This window comes from Heterodontus francisci, chromosome 3, assembly GCF_036365525.1.
Source record: "Heterodontus francisci isolate sHetFra1 chromosome 3, sHetFra1.hap1, whole genome shotgun sequence".
Classification (NCBI taxonomy): domain Eukaryota; kingdom Metazoa; phylum Chordata; class Chondrichthyes; order Heterodontiformes; family Heterodontidae; genus Heterodontus; species Heterodontus francisci.
Window position 1 is genome coordinate 165,795,635 of NC_090373.1, and position 19,557 is coordinate 165,815,191.

At 46.4% G+C, this 19,557-nt stretch overlaps 1 protein-coding gene across 1 annotated transcript in view; it reads left to right on the forward strand.

Annotated features, from left to right (window-relative positions):
* Positions 1-19,557, forward strand: part of slc16a10 (solute carrier family 16 member 10) — a 162,122-nt gene that overhangs the window by 118,774 nt on the left and 23,791 nt on the right. Inside the window, exons 4-5 of the mRNA XM_068027338.1 lie at positions 9,637-9,777; positions 11,696-11,924. Of these exons, the coding sequence (XP_067883439.1) occupies positions 9,637-9,777; positions 11,696-11,924 (370 nt within the window). The remainder of the gene's footprint in view (positions 1-9,636; positions 9,778-11,695; positions 11,925-19,557) is intronic.

A 19,557-nucleotide genomic window follows, 5' to 3' on the forward strand; every position in this document is an offset into this window, starting at 1 on the left:
GAGGAAATGGCTTATTACCTGCACCAGCTTTTCCCCCCCACTTTCCCCCCTTCCACCCCCATCCCCTTCCCTGCTCCACCCTCTCAGCTCACCCCCTCACAACCCCGTTCCAGCCCGCACCCCCTTCCCCTGCACCCCCCCAACCCCCTCCCTCTATCCCTCCCCTCCTCCCACAGACACCATCCTACACCTGTGTAGGGGCCCCAACAACCCCACTGCCTTGTGGGCGTCTCAGGAGAGACCAAGGCTAAGGGAGTAAACCCTAACAGATAATCCGGAGCGGAACCCCGTAGGCGGTCATGTGTCACCTTTGGCATGTTTCCGGCAGTTCCTGCAGCTATACTGGTGCCAAACGTCGTGCTCTGCACTCCTTTGGACCCCACCAGAAAGGCCGAGAGGGGGGTTTTGACGACTGGGCAACTCTCAACCTCCATGAATTTGCCCAGGCATGCGCCATGGAGAGGTCACTCCATAGTTGCCTCACAGCGACTGAAACAACACGGAAGGCAGCAGTTACGGGTTATAAGTCCAGATATATTGGCGTAGAAACTGGGCGCCACGGGTTGCTTTTGTCAGTGGGAGAGGTCATCGCACCTCACTGGACAGCTTCCGCCCGCCTCAAACCGTGCAGCCCCCGGTCAATAAGGTTCTGTCCCGCCACAGTCTACCTGTTTCAATGGGTGCTTGGAGCTCAGGGTCATTGCCCGAAAGGTGGACTGAAACACCGCACCAAACAACACGACAAAAGGAAAGAAGGTACCAGCCCTTCGCTTTGCAAGCTGGAACGTCAGAACTATGTGTCCTGGCCTGTCGGAAGATCTTACACAAATCAACGATTCTCGGAAGACCGCCATCATTAACAACGAGCTCAGTAGACTCAATGTAGACATTGCAGCACTTCAGGAGACACGCCTCCCTGCGAGTGGATCTCTAACAGAGCAAGACTACACCTTCTTCTGGCAGGGCAGGGATCCTGAAGAACCAAGACAGCATGGAGTGGGCTTTGCCATCAGAAACTCCTTGCTCAGCATGATTGAGCCTCCCTCAAATGCCAGGGTTGGGGCCGACCATGACTCATGGCCCTCCTGCCTTGGGCGCTATGGCGTTGGAAGGATGAATGAGAATGGGCAGAGACTGCTTGAGTTGTGTACCTATTATAACCTCTGCATCACCAACTCGTTCTTTCACACTAAACCCTGTCACCAGGTTTCATGGAGGCACCCAAGATCGCATCGTTGGCACCAGCTAGGCCTCATTGTCACAAGGCGAGCCGCCTTAAACAGTTCAAATCACACGCAGCTTCCACAGTGCGGACTGCGACACCGACCACTGCCTGGTGTGCAGCAAGGTTAGACTCAGACCAAAGAAGTTGCATCATTCCAAGCAGAAGGGCCGCCCACGCATCAACACGAGCAGAATTTCTCACACACAGCTGTTACAAGTGAATTTAGAAATTTTTGTAACAGCCCTTCAAAACACTCCCACAGGGGATGCTGAGACCAAGTGGGCCTACATCAGAGACGCCATCTATGAGTCAGCTTTGACCACCTACGGCAAAAGTGCGAAGAGAAATGCAGACTGGTTTCAATCTCATAATGAAGAGCTGGAACCTGTCATAGCCACTAAGCGCATTGCACTGTTGAACTACAAGAAAGCCCCCAGCGAGTTAACATCGGCAGCACTTAAAGCAGCCAGAAGCACTGCACAAAGAACAGCCAGGCGCTGCGCAAACGACTACTGGAAACACCTATGCAGTCATATTCAGCTGGCCTCAGACACCGGAAACATCAGAGGAATGTATGGTGGCATTAAGAGAGCTCTTGTGCCAACCATCAAGAAGATCGCCCCCCTCAAATCTAAATCAGGGGACATAATCACTGACCAACGCAAACAAATGGACCGCTGGGTGGAGCACTACCTAGAACTGTACTCCAGGGAGAATGTTGTCACTGAGACTGCCCTCAATGCAGCCCAGCCTCTACCAGTCATGGATGAGCTGGACGTACAGCCAACCAAATCGGAACTCAGTGATGCCATTGATTCTCTAGCCAGCGGAAAAGCCCCTGGGAAGGACAGCATTACCCCTGAAATAATCAAGAGTGCCAAGCCTGCTTTACTCTCAGCACTACATGAACTGCTATGCCTGTGCTGGGACGAGGGAGCAGTACCCCAGGACATGCGCGATGCCAATATCATCACCCTCTATAAAAACAAAGGTAACCGCGGTGACTGCAACAACTACCGTGGAATCTCCCTGCTCAGCATAGTGGGGAAAGTCTTTGCTCGAGTCGCTCTGAACAGGCTCCAGAAGCTGGCCGAGCGCGTCTACCCTGAGGCACAGTGTGGCTTTCGTGCAGAGAGATCGACCGTTGACATGCTGTTCTCCCTTCGTCAGATACAGGAGAAATGGCGTGAACAACAGATGCCCCTCTACATTGCTTTCATTGATCTCACTAAAGCCTTTGACCTCGTTAGTAGACGTGGTCTCTTCAGACTACTAGACAAGATTGGATGTCCACCAAAGCTACTAAGTATCATCACCTCATTCCATGACAATATGAAAGGAACAATTCAACATGGCGGCTCCTCATCAGACCCCTTTCCTACCCTGAGTGGTGTGAAACAGGGCTGTGTTCTCGCATCCGCACTTTTTGGGATTTTCTTCTCCCTGCTGCTTTCACATGCGTTCAAGTCCTCCGAAGAAGGAATTTTCCTCCACACAAGATCAGGGGGCAGGTTGTTCAACCTTGCCTGTCTAAGAGCGAAGTCCAAAGTACGGAAAGTCCTCATCAGGGAACTCCTCTTTGCTGACGATGCTGCTTTAACATCTCACATTGAAGAGTGCCTGCAGAGTCTCATCGACAGGTTTGCGGCTGCCTGCAATGAATTTGGCCTAACCATCAGCCTCAAGAAAACAAACATCGTGGGACAGGACGTCAGAAATGCTCCATCCATCAATATTGGCGACCACGCTCTGGAAGTGGTTCAAGAGTTCACCTACCTAGGCTCAACTATCACCAGTAACCTGTCTTTAGATGCAGAAATCAACAAGCGCATGGGAAAGGCTTCCACTGCTATGTCCAGACTGGCCAAGAGAGTGTGGGAAAATGGCGCACTAACACGGAACACAAAAGTCCGAGTGTATCAGGCCTGTGTCCTCAGTACCTTGCTCTACGGCAGCGAGGCCTGGACAACGTATGCCAGCCAAGAGCGACGTCTCAATTCATTCCATCTTCGCTGCCTCCGGAGAATACTTGGCATCAGGTTGCAGGACCGTATCTCCAACGCAGAAGTCCTCAAAGCGGCTAACATCCCCAGCTTGTACACACTACTGAGTCAGCGGCGCTTGAGATGGCTTGGCCATGTGAGCCGCATGGAAGATGGCAGGATCCCCAAAGATACATTGTACAGCGAGCTCGCCACTGGTATCAGACCCACCGGCCGTCCATGTCTCCGCTATAAAGACGTCTGCAAACACGACATGAAATCCTGTGACATTGATCACAAGTCGTGGGAGTCAGTTGCCAGCGTTCGCCAGAGCTGGCGGGCAGCCATAAATGCGGGGCTAAATTGTAGCGAGTCGAAGAGACTTAGCAGTTGGCAGGAAAAAAGACAGAGGCGCAAGGAGAGAGCCAACTGTGTAACAGCCCCGACAATCAAATTTCTCTGCAGCACCTGTGGAAGAGCCTGTCACTCTAGAATTGGCCTTTATAGCCACTCCAGGCGCTGCTTCACAAACCACTGACCACCTCCAGGCGTTTATCCATTGTCTCTCGCGATAAGGAGGCCCAAAAGAAAAAAAGAAAGAAATACTGGAGGTGAGCAAAACAGCTGTTTAACTAATAGTCAAGAATCCAGTCAGAAAATGGAAAATGAACACACTAGGTGTAGGAAGGCAGGGTGGATGTATCGGCCTCCCAATGGCGGAAGAGTGGGGTCAGTCCGAGGCAGGAAGTCATGTATTCCTGGAGGTTTTATCACATTTAACCAGAGTTGGCAACCCTGTATGTAACTAACGCCCTCTATTCCAACAATACTTTGAAATAATTTTTATGTAACTTTCATTTTAATTTCTGCCGTATACTAAAAGTAAACCAGTTGGAAAGATTCAAGTTCAAAAGTGCCAGCAGTGGCCACTTCTTGGCAATAGGCTATCAGAACTTGTGTTTTGTACAAAGCACTTGGGGTTCTGTTCATGTTTACATATCAGAGGAGCTACTATAAAATCACTGTGTTGGTCATTAATTAAACCCTGTCTGATTCTGGTCTCTTACATGATCCCCTCTCCAGGTTACTCCACCACAAGTGGCAAGTGACAAGGGTCTGCTCAACCCCTGTCCCTGGAATTACCTTCCCAAACCTCTGCTTCTCCATTATTCTCCCTCCTTACTTTTAGTATCAATTCACCTGTCTTATTTAAATGTGTGAATTGCCATGAGATGTTAAAGGCCCGATGTAAATGAGTTGTGCCAGCTACTATCCCCCTGCTTCAAATCTGCCATTATCACCCCTCTTCCCAAACAAAAAATTAACCCTTGACCTCTCTGTCCTTACAAGCTACTGCCCTTGAATGTGTTGTCACCTTGTGTCTATCTTTCCCGGAACACCCTGTCTGACTCCCTCCAATCAGGTTTCTGCCCTGTCACAGTACCGAAATGTAGAATCTGCACAAAAGAGTGTTACGACCAAGTGCAAAAGGTGTCTCAGAGTCTGTTACTATCTTCACCTGGTCTTATTGTCACAGGGTTTAATTTTAAACACACTGTGTTTTGTGCTCCCTCTTTGTGAATCCTTGTTCACAACTTTCCAATTGTAAGGCAAAGAAATGAGCACAAACAGGCTTTCTTTTGTTTAAAGAAGAAAAGATGAAATGTATTAAACCTTTAAACTCTAATACGGTTAAGACTGACGGATATACGACGTGCCCACGCTAGCATGTACATGTGATACATGCAAATAAGGACAGAAAAGAGCAGAAGAAAATATAAGTAGAACAGTTTGTTACTGTTTCTCGAGCTCGCTGTAGTTCTTGATTGAAGATATGGTCTTGCTTTTCTTATGGGCCCAGTATTCTTCTTAAACCTTGTTCACGTAGGAGATTTTTTCTCTCTCAGTTTACGTATCTTCACAAGATTCCATTCCGTGGGAAAGAGATGGAGGCAGGCAGAGAAGGTTCTGCTTTAGTTCCAGAAGCACAGCCTTCTTCACTCCATGAGCACACGGCTTTGTCTCTTCAAATCCTTTGTTGGAAGTTCAAATTCTCTGCAACAGCCAGTTAGTCATGTGACTAAAACTGGTCTGACCACTTCCGTGTATTGGGGAAGCAACTGCTGGGTCCCCATTGTTTCAACATTGTCTGGCACTAGGTAAATGTCCTTCAATCCTTGCAATTTAAAGTTTTTGTTCATGTGGTGAAATAAGGTGTGCCTCAGTCTTGGCAGGTGGGGGGTTTGCCTGACGAGAGTCATTGGGGTCTTATGGAGAGGATTTTCAGAATCTATCCATTTGTGAGTTAAAGGGAAATTCCTCCAGTGGCCAAAGTCAGTCCTTTGCAAAAGATGAAGTTTATGGCTAATAGAAGCTAGTCATCACAATCTCAGAACATCACTGCAGGAGCTCCTCAGAGAAGTATCTTTAGCCCAACTGATTCATCAATTACCTCCTCTCCATCATAAGGGCAGGAGTGGGGCTGTTCGCTGACAATTCCACAGTCCTCAGCTCCATTTACAACTCCTCCTACAATGAAGCAGTCCTTGCCAGCCCACAACATAGCTTAGACAGACAAGTGGTACAGACACGATGGGCCGAAGGGCCTGTTTCTGTGCTGTATAACTCTATGGTAGGTAACAGTCACACCACATAAGTTCCAGGCAACAACCATCTCGAATAAGAGAAAGCCCAGCTATCTCCTCTAGATCTTTAGTAAACCACCATTGTGGCAAACAGTAAGGATGTTATGAACCGCCTACAACAGGACATAGACTAGCAGAGTGGGCAGACAGGTGGTAGATGGAATTTAATACTGGCAAGTATGAGATGATGCATTTTGGCAGAAGGAATAGGGTGAGGCAATGTATACTTAATGGCACAGATCTAAAGAGTGTGTAGGAACAGAGGGACCTGCGGGTGCATGCGCATTGATCTTCGAGTGTAGCAGGACTGATTGAGAATGTGGCGAGTAAAGTATATGGGATCTTGGGTTTCATAAATAGAGGCATTGAGTACAAAAGCAGAGAAGCTATGCTGAACCTTGATGAAGGTGAGGTGAGAGTGACTGCCCTTGAGAACAAGGCAGTATTTGATCGAATATGGCGTTAAAGAGCCCTAGCAAAACTGGAGTCGATGGGATTCAGGGAGAAAAACTCTTCACTGGTTGGAGTCATACCTAGCACAAAGGAAGATGGTTGTGGTTGTTGGCGGTCAATCACCTGAGTCCCAGGATATCACTGTAGGAGTTCTTCAGGGTAGTGTCCTAGGCCCAGCCATCTTCAGCTGCTTCAATGACCTTCCCTCCATCATAAGGTCGGGAGTGGTTTGTTCGCTGATGATTGCACAATGTTCACCATTCACAACTCCTCAGATACTGAAACAGCCTGTGTACAGATGCAGCAAGACCTGGACAATACCCAGGTTTGGCCTGATAAGTGGCAAGTGCACACAAGTGTCAGGCAATAACCATCTCCAACAAGAGAGAATCGAACCATCTCCCCTTGAGGTTCTATGGCATTGCGATTGCTGAATGCCCCACGATCAACATTCTGGGGATTATCGTTAACCAGAAACTGAACTGGAGTAGCCATATAAATACCATGGCTGCAAGAACAGGTCAGAGGCTAGGAATCCTGCATCAAGTAACTCTCCTCCTGTCTTCTCAATGCCTGTCCACCATCTACAAGGCACAAGTCAGGAGTATGATGGGATACGCACTGCTTGCCTGGATGGGTGCAGCTCCAACAACACTCAAGGAGCTTGACACTATCCAGGACAAAGCAGCCCGCTTGATTGTCACCCCATCTACAAACATTCACTCCCTCCACCACCGACGCACAGTGACAGCAGTGTGCACCATCTACAAGATGCACTGCAGCAACTCATCAAGGCAGCGCCTTCCAAACCCATGACCTGTACCAACTAGAAGACAAGGACAGCAGATGCATGGGAACACCACCACCTGCAAGTTCCCATGCAAGCCACATACCATCCTGACTTGGAACTATATCGCCGTTCCTTCACTGTCACTGGGTCAAAATCCTGGAACTCCCTTCCTAATAGCATTGTGGGTATACCTATACCCCAAGGACTGCACCTTCTCCAGAGCAATTAGGGTTGGGCAATAAATGCTGGCCTAGCCAGCGACACCCACATCCTCATGAGCATATTTTAAAAAAAAAAGCTCTGGTTAGGCCCCAACTAGAGTATTGTGTCCAGTTCTTTCTGGTCGTCACACTTTCAGAAGGGTGTGAGGGTCCTTGAGAGAGTGTAGAGGTGATTTACCAGAATGGTTCCAGGGTTGGAGGTTAGTTTGGAAAAGCTGAGTTTCTTCTCCTTAGAACAAAGGAGATTGAGGGGAAAATTAAATAGAAGTGTACAAGATTATGACAGGCTTAGATAAGTTAGACAAGGAAAAACTATTCCCATTAACAAATGGTACAAGCTCTAGGGGACACAGATTGAAGATTTTGGGCAAAAGATGCAGGAGGAATGTGAGGAAGCACTTCTTTATACAACAGGTGGTAATGACCTGGAACTCGCTGCCCACAAGGATGGTGGATGCGGAAACAATCAGTTACTTCAAGAGGAAGTTGGATGGCCACTTGAAGGAAATAGACTTGCAGGGCTCAGGCAATTAAGCCGGGAGTGGGACTGACTGCAAAGTTCCGTGGAGAGCTGGCATGTTCTCGATGGGCTGAATGGCCTCTTTCTGTGCCATAAATGACTTAGACTGACCATGGATGCAATATATATACAGGCTGTAGTGCAGCAACACACCAAGGTTAACGACACTTCTCTGACCTCCACCGTCGAGAAGGATGTGAGCAGGTGTCATCGAATACCATCCCATCCGAACTGCACATCATCCTAACTTAGATATTTATCGCCATTTGTTCATCGTCGCTGAGTCAGTATCCTGAAATTCCCTATCGAGCACCATCACCAATACCTTCAATTGGGGAAGGAACAATAAAAGCAGCCTTGTCTGTGCTGCCCCGATCCTGAGTTCCCCATTGAGGTAGAAAGTGTGGGTTCAAGCATCAGTCCAGGATGTGAACACAAACATCAAATTCAATTCCACTTTCCCAGGCAGGCAGGCTGTTAAAATACCCAGTGGCACTTAACCCATACTAATCCCACTGTCATGCAATAATTTGCATTCCTAACCACCTCCCTTCTGACCAAGCGAGAGGCACACCTGCCAGAAGGCAGCAATGTTTTTATATATACATATATACAGATACAGCACTGAAACAGGCCCTTCGGCCCAGCGAGTCTGTGCCGACCATTTTTTTTAATGTGTGGATCAGGCTCTGATGTCACCAGGGCCTGACAGCCATTTTAACCAGAGGCCTGTTCTTCCAGTTGCATATTTGGTGGTAAGAGGAGCTGGGGCCGGGAGAAGTTTATTTCCTTTTCACTTTTCTTGAGGGCCAGGAGGAGCAGGAATGTTCCGTCAGGCCCCACAAGGAAATACTCGGCCTCTCCTGCCCCAGGGTTTCCTTCCCTGACCACAAGCACCCCCCTCCCCCAACTTCTTGTGTGAATGCCGGGGACAGTTTCTTTGGATTTCTATTAGGAGAAACCTGCCATCTGTGATCTTGCGCCCAGCTGCTGGTGAACTGCCACAAGTCACTAGGTTTGAGTGGGTGACTGTTGGGGCCTATGCAAATAAGGAGGCCTGGACTGTTCTCTGTCCACCTCAGCCTCAGCCCACACAGCTCCCATCAGGAGTCAAAATTGACCGTACGTTCTGGGGTGCCATTTCAGTGCATTACTGAGGAACCATCTTTCAGATGAGATACTAAGCCGAGCTGCAGCTATCTGCTTAGGTGAATGAAAAAGATCCTGATGTTCATCACTCGGCCAACACCAGCAAAAACAAACTAACTGGCCACTCTGCCAGTTCTGATGAAGGGTCACTGACCTGAAACGTTAACTCTGCTTCTCTCTCCACAGATGCTGCCAGACCTGCTGAGTATTTCCAGCATTTCTTGTTTTTATTTCAGATTTTCAGCATCTGCAGTATTTTGCTTTTATTTAACTGGCCACTTGCCTGATTGCTTCTTGTGAGACCTTGCTGTGGGCAAATTAGCTGTCGCATTCACCTACAAACCAGGGAATGGACTTCAAAAGTAATTCATTGGCTGTGTGGTCATGAAAGGTTCTATAAAAATGCAAGTTCTTTCTTCATAGCCTAGCAATTGTTCTTTGATACTATATGGGGTTGTGCAGGCTTAATGTATTTGCATCGCAAACCTCTGCAGTTTAAACAGAGGTGTTGACCCAATTACAATTAGAGTTAGCTTCACCATTTAAAAAAAAACAGGCAGAGGAAACATTTGTTCACTAATACTGTGATTGTAACTTCTATGTTTAAAGGCCGTAATCACCTCTGATTTTTGTTTCTTTCTCTCTCAACAGATGAAGTATGTGGAAGAAACGTTTGAATCGACAAATGAAGAGGTTCTTCTGATGTGCATTGGGATCTCATCAGGGATTGGGCGATTGATCTTTGGCAGGGTCGCGGACTATTTACCTGGTTCGAATAAAGTTTTCCTTCAGGTGACACAAATCTACCTTACAAGGGGCAGGAGGCTGCAGAGAGAGGGGGTTGGGGTCGGGGGTGGGGGGGGGTGGGAATCAGGCCTTTACCATTCTAACCTGAGAGGAGGTGGTGGTGGCAGCAGAGGGAGTCAACTTCACCATGAGCAACCCTTTTAGCCAAAGCTAACAGTAGGCTGTTGCTGATGAGTAAAACAATTGTACAATAATAGACTTGGACATCTAGCACATCAAGACAGTGCAGGCTGTGCTCTGTCCTGTACAGGCAATGAGGAAGCACTGAGTCTTGGGATGGCAGATGCTGGAAGGTGTTACCTAGAATGTGGGGATGAGATCTTGTGCCCATTTATGCAGGACTTGGTGCCTGCCATGCTTGAGGTAATCAACTCCTGCTGAAGTACCACACCTCCAACTGGTGGAACATAGTTACATAGTTCAGTGGGATATAGTGTTTGTCCATACTGTGGCCAGTAGGGTGATATGGTCAGCAGGATGCTGGTAATGTACTCACACATCTTATGGTGGTCTTATCCTGTCCATGGGGAGCTCCGGGTACTTTATTATCATTTATTTAATGGACAACTCGTGACTCTTCTCCTGGGTATTTGCTTTGTGTGGTCCAGGGTGACAGACTGTCGAAGGAACCTTGGAACCAAGTCTACGCTCTTTGGCAGACTCGGTAATCTAATACTTGAACTAGGTATGCCCACTGTAATTCATGGCATTGTTATTGGCTGACCAGTCATCTCTGGCTCAGTAACAGAACCTGTCACCAGGCCTCGGATTCTTCCCACTCGGTTCCAGATAACCCTGTGCTGTTGACTGAGGGTTTCAAAATGTGAACAGTTTTGTGTTGAGGATTCGTTTTGAAATTGCTCAAGCTATTTTCTCACAGCGTAGAGAGAGAGGAGAGCATTACCCCATCAGTCTGATCCGGGTACAGAAATGAAAGGTGACTTTAAAAAAAATTTCTCGCTCACTTCTTTCAGTGGCACAAACTAAGATACATTATTATAAAAGCAAAATACTGCGGATGCTGGAAATCTGAAACAAAAACAAGAAATGCTGGATTCACTCAGCAGGTCTGGCAGCATCTGTGGAAAGAGAAGCAGAGTTAACGTTTCGGGTCAGTGACCCTTCTTCAGTTCCGAAGAAGGGTCACTGACCCGAAACGTTAACTCTGCTTCTCTTTCCACAGATGCTGCCAGACCTGCTGAGTGAATCCAGCATTTCTTGTTTTTGTTTAAGATACATTATTAGTGTACCAGTTATATTTCATCAAAACATGTTCTGATTTCTGAGAGTGTTATCAGTAGACAGCAGTAACTGCATAAGCAATAGGAGCAGGAGTAGGCGATATGGCTCCTCCAGCCTGCTCTGCCATTCAGTAGGATCATTGTTGATAACTTCAACTTCACTTTCCAGCCCTATCCCCATATCCCTCGATTCCGTTATGGATTATTAACATAACCTGGAGAGGTAGCACTGTCACTGGGAGCTCCACATAGTCCTGCACTCTTGACTATAGTTTCCATTGCTTACAATAGTCTAGAGATTGCCCAAAGCAGAATTCTATTATATGCACACAGTTCCCCTCGCTGAACTCTGAACTTTGGGATAGTTCTGCTAAAGTGGCACATTAGACCACCTGAGTACTTCACTACGTTTTAAAGAGACAGCTCTGCACCATTTAGTAGTGGGACATTTAATACTTCACATTGGTGCAGTATCGTGCATAATACCATACCGCACTGATGTCCAGAATATGATATAATTGGCTCATCTTATTACATAGGCAAATGCTACCTCCGTTGTACTATATTCTGAATGCTATTCGAGAATAAAATTGATTAACATTTATACTTTTCTTCACGTAACTAAGAGCAGCAGGTGACGAGGATTTTTTTTCTCATTTTAGGTGGCCTCATTCTTTGTCATCGGCCTGATGTCCATGATGATTCCACTGTGCCGAGTCTTTGGCGGTCTTATTGCTGTCTGCCTTTTCATGGGTTTATTTGACGGATGTTTCATTTCAATCATGGCCCCCATTGCCTTTGAGCTCGTGGGTTCAGAGAATGTATCTCAGGCTATAGGATTCCTTCTCGGGTTGATGTCCATTCCAATGACAGCTGGCCCACCAATTGCAGGTATGGGGCAGTGTTGTACAATTGTCTCTCTGGATGGCTCAAAACTAAAACTGTCCTTTTTAATACTGAAATCATTGACTATTTAATAACTATACCATCAGCATTTTGACATTTGAAAGTCAAGTGTTCAACATATAATGGGTAAGACAGCATGACCTGTACAAGACACCTAGGCATGTGCTGCTGATCATTCAAATGGTGAAGAAATTGGAAACTACCACATTACCAACTTAGGAGTTGTTTATTTGTGCAACAAACAACAACAACTTGTATTTATGTAGCACCTTCAACCTAGCAAAGCTTCCCACGCTGCTTCACAGGAATGTTATCGAGCAAAATTTGACACGTGCCACATAGGAACTGTTAGGACAGGTGACCAAAAAAAATTGGTCAAAGAGGTAGGTTCTAAGGAGAATCTTAAAGGAAGAGAGAGAGAGAGGATCGGTTTAGGAAAGGAATTCCAGAGCTTAGGGCCTACGGAGCTAAAAGCACAGCTGTCATTGGTGGAGCGATTTAAAATCGGGGATGCTCAAGAGGCCAGAATTAGAGGAGCAAAAGATCTGAGTCTTTTAGGTTTGGAGGATATTAGAGATGGGAAGGACGAGGCCATGGAGGGGTTTGAAAATAAGAATGAGCGTTTTAAAACAAATGAGTGACATGCCTTGTCGTCTTCTGTAGTGCTAAATCAGTTTTAGTGTGTAGAACTTCTAAGCTTTACTGTGCATTTCCTCCGGCATTTTGGTTTTCAAGATTACATCAGTTATAGAGCACCGAAACAGGCCATTCGGCCCAACCAGTCTATGCCTGCATTTATGTTCCACTTGAGCTTCCTCCTGTCTTTCCTCATCTAAATCTATCCATGTAACCCCCTATTCCCTTCTCCCTCATAGGCTTTTCTAGCCTTCCCTTGAATGCATCTATGTTATTGGCTTCAACCATTCCTCGTAGTAGCAAGTTCCACATTCTTACCACTCCTCTGGATAAAGAAATTTCTTCTGAATTCCCTATTGGATTTCTTGCTGATTATCTTGTATTGATGGCCTCTAGTTATGTGCTTCCCCACCAGTGGAAACATTCTCTCGATCCACTCTATCAAAACCTTCCATAATTTTGGAAGCGGCACAGTGGCTAGCACCGCAGCCTCGCAGCTCCAGCGACCCGGGTTCGGTTCTGGGTACTGCCTGTGCGGAGTTTGCAAGTTCTCCCTGTGACCGCGTGGGTTTCCACCGGGTGCTCCAGTTTCCTCCCACAACCAAAGACTTGCAGGTTGATAGGTAAATTGGCCATTGTAAATTGCCCCTAGTGTAGGTAGGAGAATGGTGGGGATGTGGTAGGGAATATGGGATTAATGTAGGATTAGTATAAATGGGTGGTTGTTGGTTGGCACAGACTCTGTGAGCCGAAGGGCCTGTTTCAGTGCTGTATCTCTCTATGACTAATTTTAAAGACCTCTATTAGGTCATCACTCAGCTGCCGCCTTTCAAGAGAAAAGAGACCCAGCCTGTTCCTCTGTTCTTGATATGTATACCCATGCATTTCTAGTATCATCCTTGTAAAGTGGCGCAGTGGTTAGCACCGCAGCCTCACAGCTCCAGCGACCCGGGTTCAATTCTGGGTACTGCCTGTGTGGAGTTTGCAAGTGCTCCCTGTGTCTGTGTGGGTTTCCTCCGGGTGCTCCGATTTCCTCCCACATGCCAAAGACTTGCAGGTTGATAGGTAAATTGGCCATTTGCAATTGCCCCTAGTATAGGTAGGTGGTAGGGAAATATAGGGACAGGTGGGGATGTGGTAGGAATATGGGATTAGTGTAGGATTAGTATAAATGGGTGGTTGATGGTCGGCACAGACTCTGTGTGCTGAAGGGCCTGTTTCAGTGCTGTATCTCTAAACTAAACTAAACTAAATCTTCTCTGCACCCTCTCCAGTGCCTCTGTATTCTTTCTATAATATGGCCATCAGAACTGCATGCAGTAAGTACTCTAGTGTGGTCTAACTGAGGTTCGATACCGGTTTAGCATAACTTCTCTACTTTTCAATTCTGTTCCTCCTAGAAATAAACCCTAATGCTTGGTTTGCATTTTCTTTAATGGCCTTGCGAACTGTTTGTGATTTGTGTATTTCTACTGTGAGATCTCTTTGTTCTTCTACCCCACCTAGACTCACTATTCTTACTATAAAATGTACTACCTCACATTTATCTATGTTAAACTTCATTTGCCAGTTCTGCAAGTTTATTCTACTATAATTTGTTGCAATCCTCCTCACTTTTGACTATTTTCCCCCTGTCACCTGCAAATTTAGAAACTCTTTTTGATTCCAAAGTTCAAATCATTGAATTTAAATTATGAACCGCAGTGGCCCCAACACCAATTCTTGTGGAACACCACTACCCACCCTCTGCCAATGAATAGCTACCCCTTACACTGTGCTTTCCATCTTGAAGCCAGCTAGCCATCCATTCTGCCACTTGTCAGAGAATGCGGAGTCAGGGCACCTTATTTATGGTCTGTTAGAGGGCACCTTATTGGAGGCCTTTTCAAAATCTAGATAATTCATATCTACTGCATTACTGAGAGAGTAGGGCAGGGCAGGGATCCTGAAGAACCAAGACAGCATGGAGTGGGCTTCGCCATCAGAAACTCCTTGCTTAGCATGATAGAGCCTCCCTCAAATGGCTCGGAACGCATACCGTCCATCCGACTGCTCACCACCTCTGGTCCAGTACACCTACTCAGCATCTATGCTCCAACACTCTGCTCCTCACCTGAAGCTAAAGACCAGTTCTACGAGCAACTCCATAATATCATTAGCAGCATCCCCAACACCGAACACCTGTTCCTGCTGGGGGACTTTAATGCCAGGGTTGGGGCCGACCATGACTCATGGCCCTCCTGCCTTGGGCGCGATGGTGTTGGAAGGATGAATGAGAATGGGCAGAGACTGCTTGAGTTGTGTACCTATTATAACCTCTGCATCACCAACTCGTTCTTTCACACTAAACCCTGTCACCAGGTTTCATGGAGGCACCCAAGATCGCGTCATTGGCACCAGCTAGACCTCGTCGTCACAAGGCGAGCCTCCTTAAACAGTGTTCAAATCACACGCAGCTTCCACAGTGCGGACTGCCACACCGACCACTCCCTGGTGTGCAGCAAGGTTAGACTCAGACCAAAGAAGTTGCATCATTCCAAGCAGAAGGGCCGCCCGCGCATCAACACGAGCAGAATTTCTCACCCACAGCTGTTACAAAAATGTCTAAATTCACTTGTAACAGCCCTTCAAAACACTCCCACAGGGGATGCTGAGACCAAGTGGGCCTACATCAGAGACGCCATCTATGAGTCAGCTTTGACCACCTACGGCAAACGTGCGAAGAGGAATGCAGACTGGTTTCAATCTCATATTGAAGAGCTGGAACCTGTCATAGCCGCTAAGCGCATTGCACTGTTGAACTACAAGAAAGCCCCCAGCGAGTTAACATCGGCAGCACTTAAAGCAGCCAGAAGTACTGCACAAAGAACAGTCAGGCGCTGCGCAAATGACTACTGGCAACACCTATGCAGTCATATTCAGCTGGCTTCAGACACCGGAAACATCAGATGAATGTATGATGGCATTAAGAGAGCTTTTGGGCCAACCATCATGAAGATTGCCCCCCTCAAATCTAAATCAGGGGACATAATCACTGACCAACACAAGCAAATGGACCGCTGGGTGGAGCACTACCTAGAACTGTACTCCAGGGAGAATGTTGTCACTGAGACTGCCCTCAATGCAGCCCAGTCTCTGCCAGTCATAGATGAGCTGGACGAACAGCCAACCAAATCGGAACTCAGTGATGCCATTGATTCTCTCGCCAGCGGAAAAGCCCCTGGGAAGGACAGCATTACCCCTGAAATAATCAAGAGTGCCAAGCCTGCTATACTCTCAGCACTACATGAACTGCTATGCCTGTGCTGGGACGAGGGAGCAGTATCTCGGGACATGCGCGATGCCAATATCATCACCCTCTATAAAAACAAAGGTGACCGCGGTGACTGCAACAACTACCGTGGAATCTCCCTGCTCAGCATAGTGGGGAAAGTCTTTGCTCGAGTCGCTTTAAACAGGCTCCAGAAGCTGGCTGAGCGTGTCTACCCTGAGGCACAGTGTGGCTTTCGTGCAGAGAGATCTACCATTGACATGCTGTTCTCCCTTCGTCAGATACAGGAGAAATGCCGTGAACAACAGATGCCCCTCTACATTGCTTTCATTGATCTCACCAAAGCCTTTGACCTCGTCAGTAGACGTGGTCTCTTCAGACTACTAGAAAAGATTGGATGTCCACCAAAGCTACTAAGTACCAGCACCTCATTCCATGACAATATGAAAGGCACAATTCAACATAGCGGCACCTCAAGAGACCCCTTTCCTATCCTGAGTGGCGTGAAACAGGGCTGTGTTCTCGCACCCACACTTTTCGGGATTTTCTTCTCCCTGCTGCTCTCGCATGCGTTCAAGTCTTCAGAAGAAGGAACTTTCCTCCACACAAGATCAGGGGGCAGGTTGTTCAACCTTGCCCGTCTAAGAGCGAAGTCCAAAGTACGGAAAGTCCTCATCAGAGAACTCCTCTTTGCTGACGATGCTGCTTTAACATCTCACATTGATAAGTGTCTGCAGAGTCTCATCGACAGGTTTGCGGCTGCCTGCAATGAATTTGGCCTAACCATCAGCCTCAAGAAAACGAACATCATGGGGCAGGACGTCAGAAATGCTCCATCCATCAATATTGGCGATCACGCTCTGGAAGTGGTTCAAGAGTTCACCTACTTAGGCTCAACTATTACCAGTAACCTGTCTCTAGATGCAGAAATCAACAAGCGCATGGGAAAGGCTTCCACTGCTATATCCAGACTGGCCAAGAGAGTGTGGGAAAATTGCGCACTGACACGGAACACAAAAGTCCAAGTGTATCAAGCCTATGTCCTCAGTACCTTGCTCTATGGCAGCAAGGCCTGGACAACGTATGTCAGCCAAGAGCGACGTCTCAATTCATTCCATCTTCGCTGCCTCCGGAGAATCCTTGGCATCAGGTTGCAGGACCGTATCTCCAACACAGAAGTCCTCGAGGCGGCCAACATCCCCAGCTTATACACACTACTGAGTCAGCGGCGCTTGAGATGGCTTGGCCATGTGAGCCGCATGGAAGATGGCAGGATCCCCAAAGACACATTGTACAGCGAGCTCGCCACTGGTATCAGACCCACCGGCCGTCCATGTCTCCGCTTTAAAGACGTCTGCAAATGCGACATGAAGTCCTGTGACATTGATCACAAGTCGTGGGAGTCAGTTGCCAGCGTTCGCCAGAGCTGGCGGGCAGCCATAAAGGCGGGGCTAAAGTGTGGCGAGTCGAAGAGACTTAGCAGTTGGCAGGAAAAAAGACAGAGGCGCAAGGGGAGAGCCAACTGTGTAACAGCCCCAACAAACAAATTTTTCTGCCGCACCTGTGGAAGAGCCTGTCACTCTAGAATTGGCCTTTATAGCCACTCCAGGCACTGCTCCACACACCACTGACCACCTCCAGGCGCTTACCCATTGTCTCTCGAGATAAGGAGGCCAAAGAAAGAAAGAAAGACTGCATTACCATCTCTCCCCGTCACTTCCTCAAAAAATTCAATAAGGTTGGTCAAGCAAGAGTTTCCCTTTTGAAATCCATGCTGTCTATTTGTTATATTTTTTATTTCTAGATGTTCTATTATCTCCATTATTTTTCCGACCACCGATGTTAAACTGACTGGTCTGTAATACCCTGGTCATGGGGATCCCCTCTTCTTAAATATAGTTATTACATTAGCTATCCAACAGACCTTGGCATGACACATTTTTCTAATGAATTATTAAATATGTGAAATACTGCCTCTGCTATCTCTTCCTCAGATTCTTTTAAAATCCGTGGATGCAATCCATCTGGACCAGGGGTTTTATCCTCTGAGTTTGATTAGTTTATCTAATATATCCCCTTTTTTATTTTTAATGCCCTTATTTTATTGTTCATCCAATGTCATATCCACCTGTTCTATCTTCCTCGTAAATATCTAAGCGGCACAATTATTTAATATTTCTATTACCTGTCTATCGTTACCTGTTGTATTATTCTGTCTATATCTCAATGGCCTTATTCCCAGACCAACCTTTTTTTTTATATTAATGTGCCTGTAAAATATTTTACTAATTTGTTTTGTGTTTCGTGTTAATTTAATTTCATAGCTCCTCTTTTCTTTGCTAATTGTTTTTTTGACTTCTCTCTTAATCTCTTTGTATTCTCTTATTATGCACTCCTCTGCTTTATGTATTTAATGTATGGCTCCTTCCTTACCCTCAATTGTTCCTTTTATAGCTTTATTCATCCATGGAATCTCATTCGTGTTTAGCTTTTTCTTTCCTTTTTAGCAGAATATATATTTCCTGCACTCTATTGAACACTATTGTAAATGTTTCCCATTATTATGCTACATCATTGTTTGCCAATATTGCCAATTTTATTTTCCAAAGTTCGATTCGCAGCTCCTCAATCAGCTTTTCTCTAATCTGTTCACCTGGTTATTGTCATACTTGTGTCCTTTTCTATTATTATTTTAAAACCTATTATATCATGGTCACTATTGCCTAGATGTTCCCCTACTTTTACTTCTCTTATCTGCTCTGATTCAGTCCCAATTACTAGATCCAATAGCGAATCTTGTTGGGCTTTTCACATATTGGGTTAGAAAGGAGTCCAGTACACATTGTAGGAACTCCATTCCCTTATCCCCTTTACCTCTTCTGTCCAATTAATATCGGGGTAGTTGAAAACCCCCATGATGATTATTCTATGGTTTTTACTCAATTCCCCAATTTGTCTCTTATTTCTTTTACCATCTCCTTTCCACTATTAGGTGGTCTGTAGACTACACCTATCAGTGTGATTGATCCTTTTTAAAATCTCTACCCATATGGATTCTCCTTCTTTCTTGCTGATAGCTGCGTCCCTTTTTTCTACCACCATTATGTCATTCCTAATAAGTGCCACTACTCCACCTCCCCTTTTTTTCCATCTCTATCTTTTCTACATATGTTATACCCTGCAATGTTTAATTCCCAGTCCTGACTTAGCCATGTCTCAGTAATCCCTGCTATGTCTGGTTCCTCCCAAAGCATGATTGCCTCCAGCTCCCCTGTTTTATTACTGTCACTGTGCATTGCTGTACAGTTTAACTCATTTTTAATAGGATTTCCTCTCACTTTATGTTTAACTATCGTTTTAGACTCTTGTTTTAGAACTCAATTTATTCCCTTCCCATCAATGTCCTCCCGTACATTATTATTTTCTATGCTCTCTTTACCTGGCTTGTTTACATTTAGGCTGCTTAGCTTTCTTGTAGATCACTTCCACCCCCCCCCCCCCCCCCCCCTCCCAACCATCTTACTAGTTTTAAAGCCTTTGTCACCTCACTATTTTACCCTTTCCGCTAGCACACGGGTCCCATCCCTGTCCAGGTGGAACCCATCCCTTTGGTACAGCTCCTTCCTGTCCCAGAGCTGGTGCCAGTGTCCCATGAAAAGAAACCCCTCTTTCCCACACCCAGCCCTTTAGCCACGTGTTAATTCTCCTGAT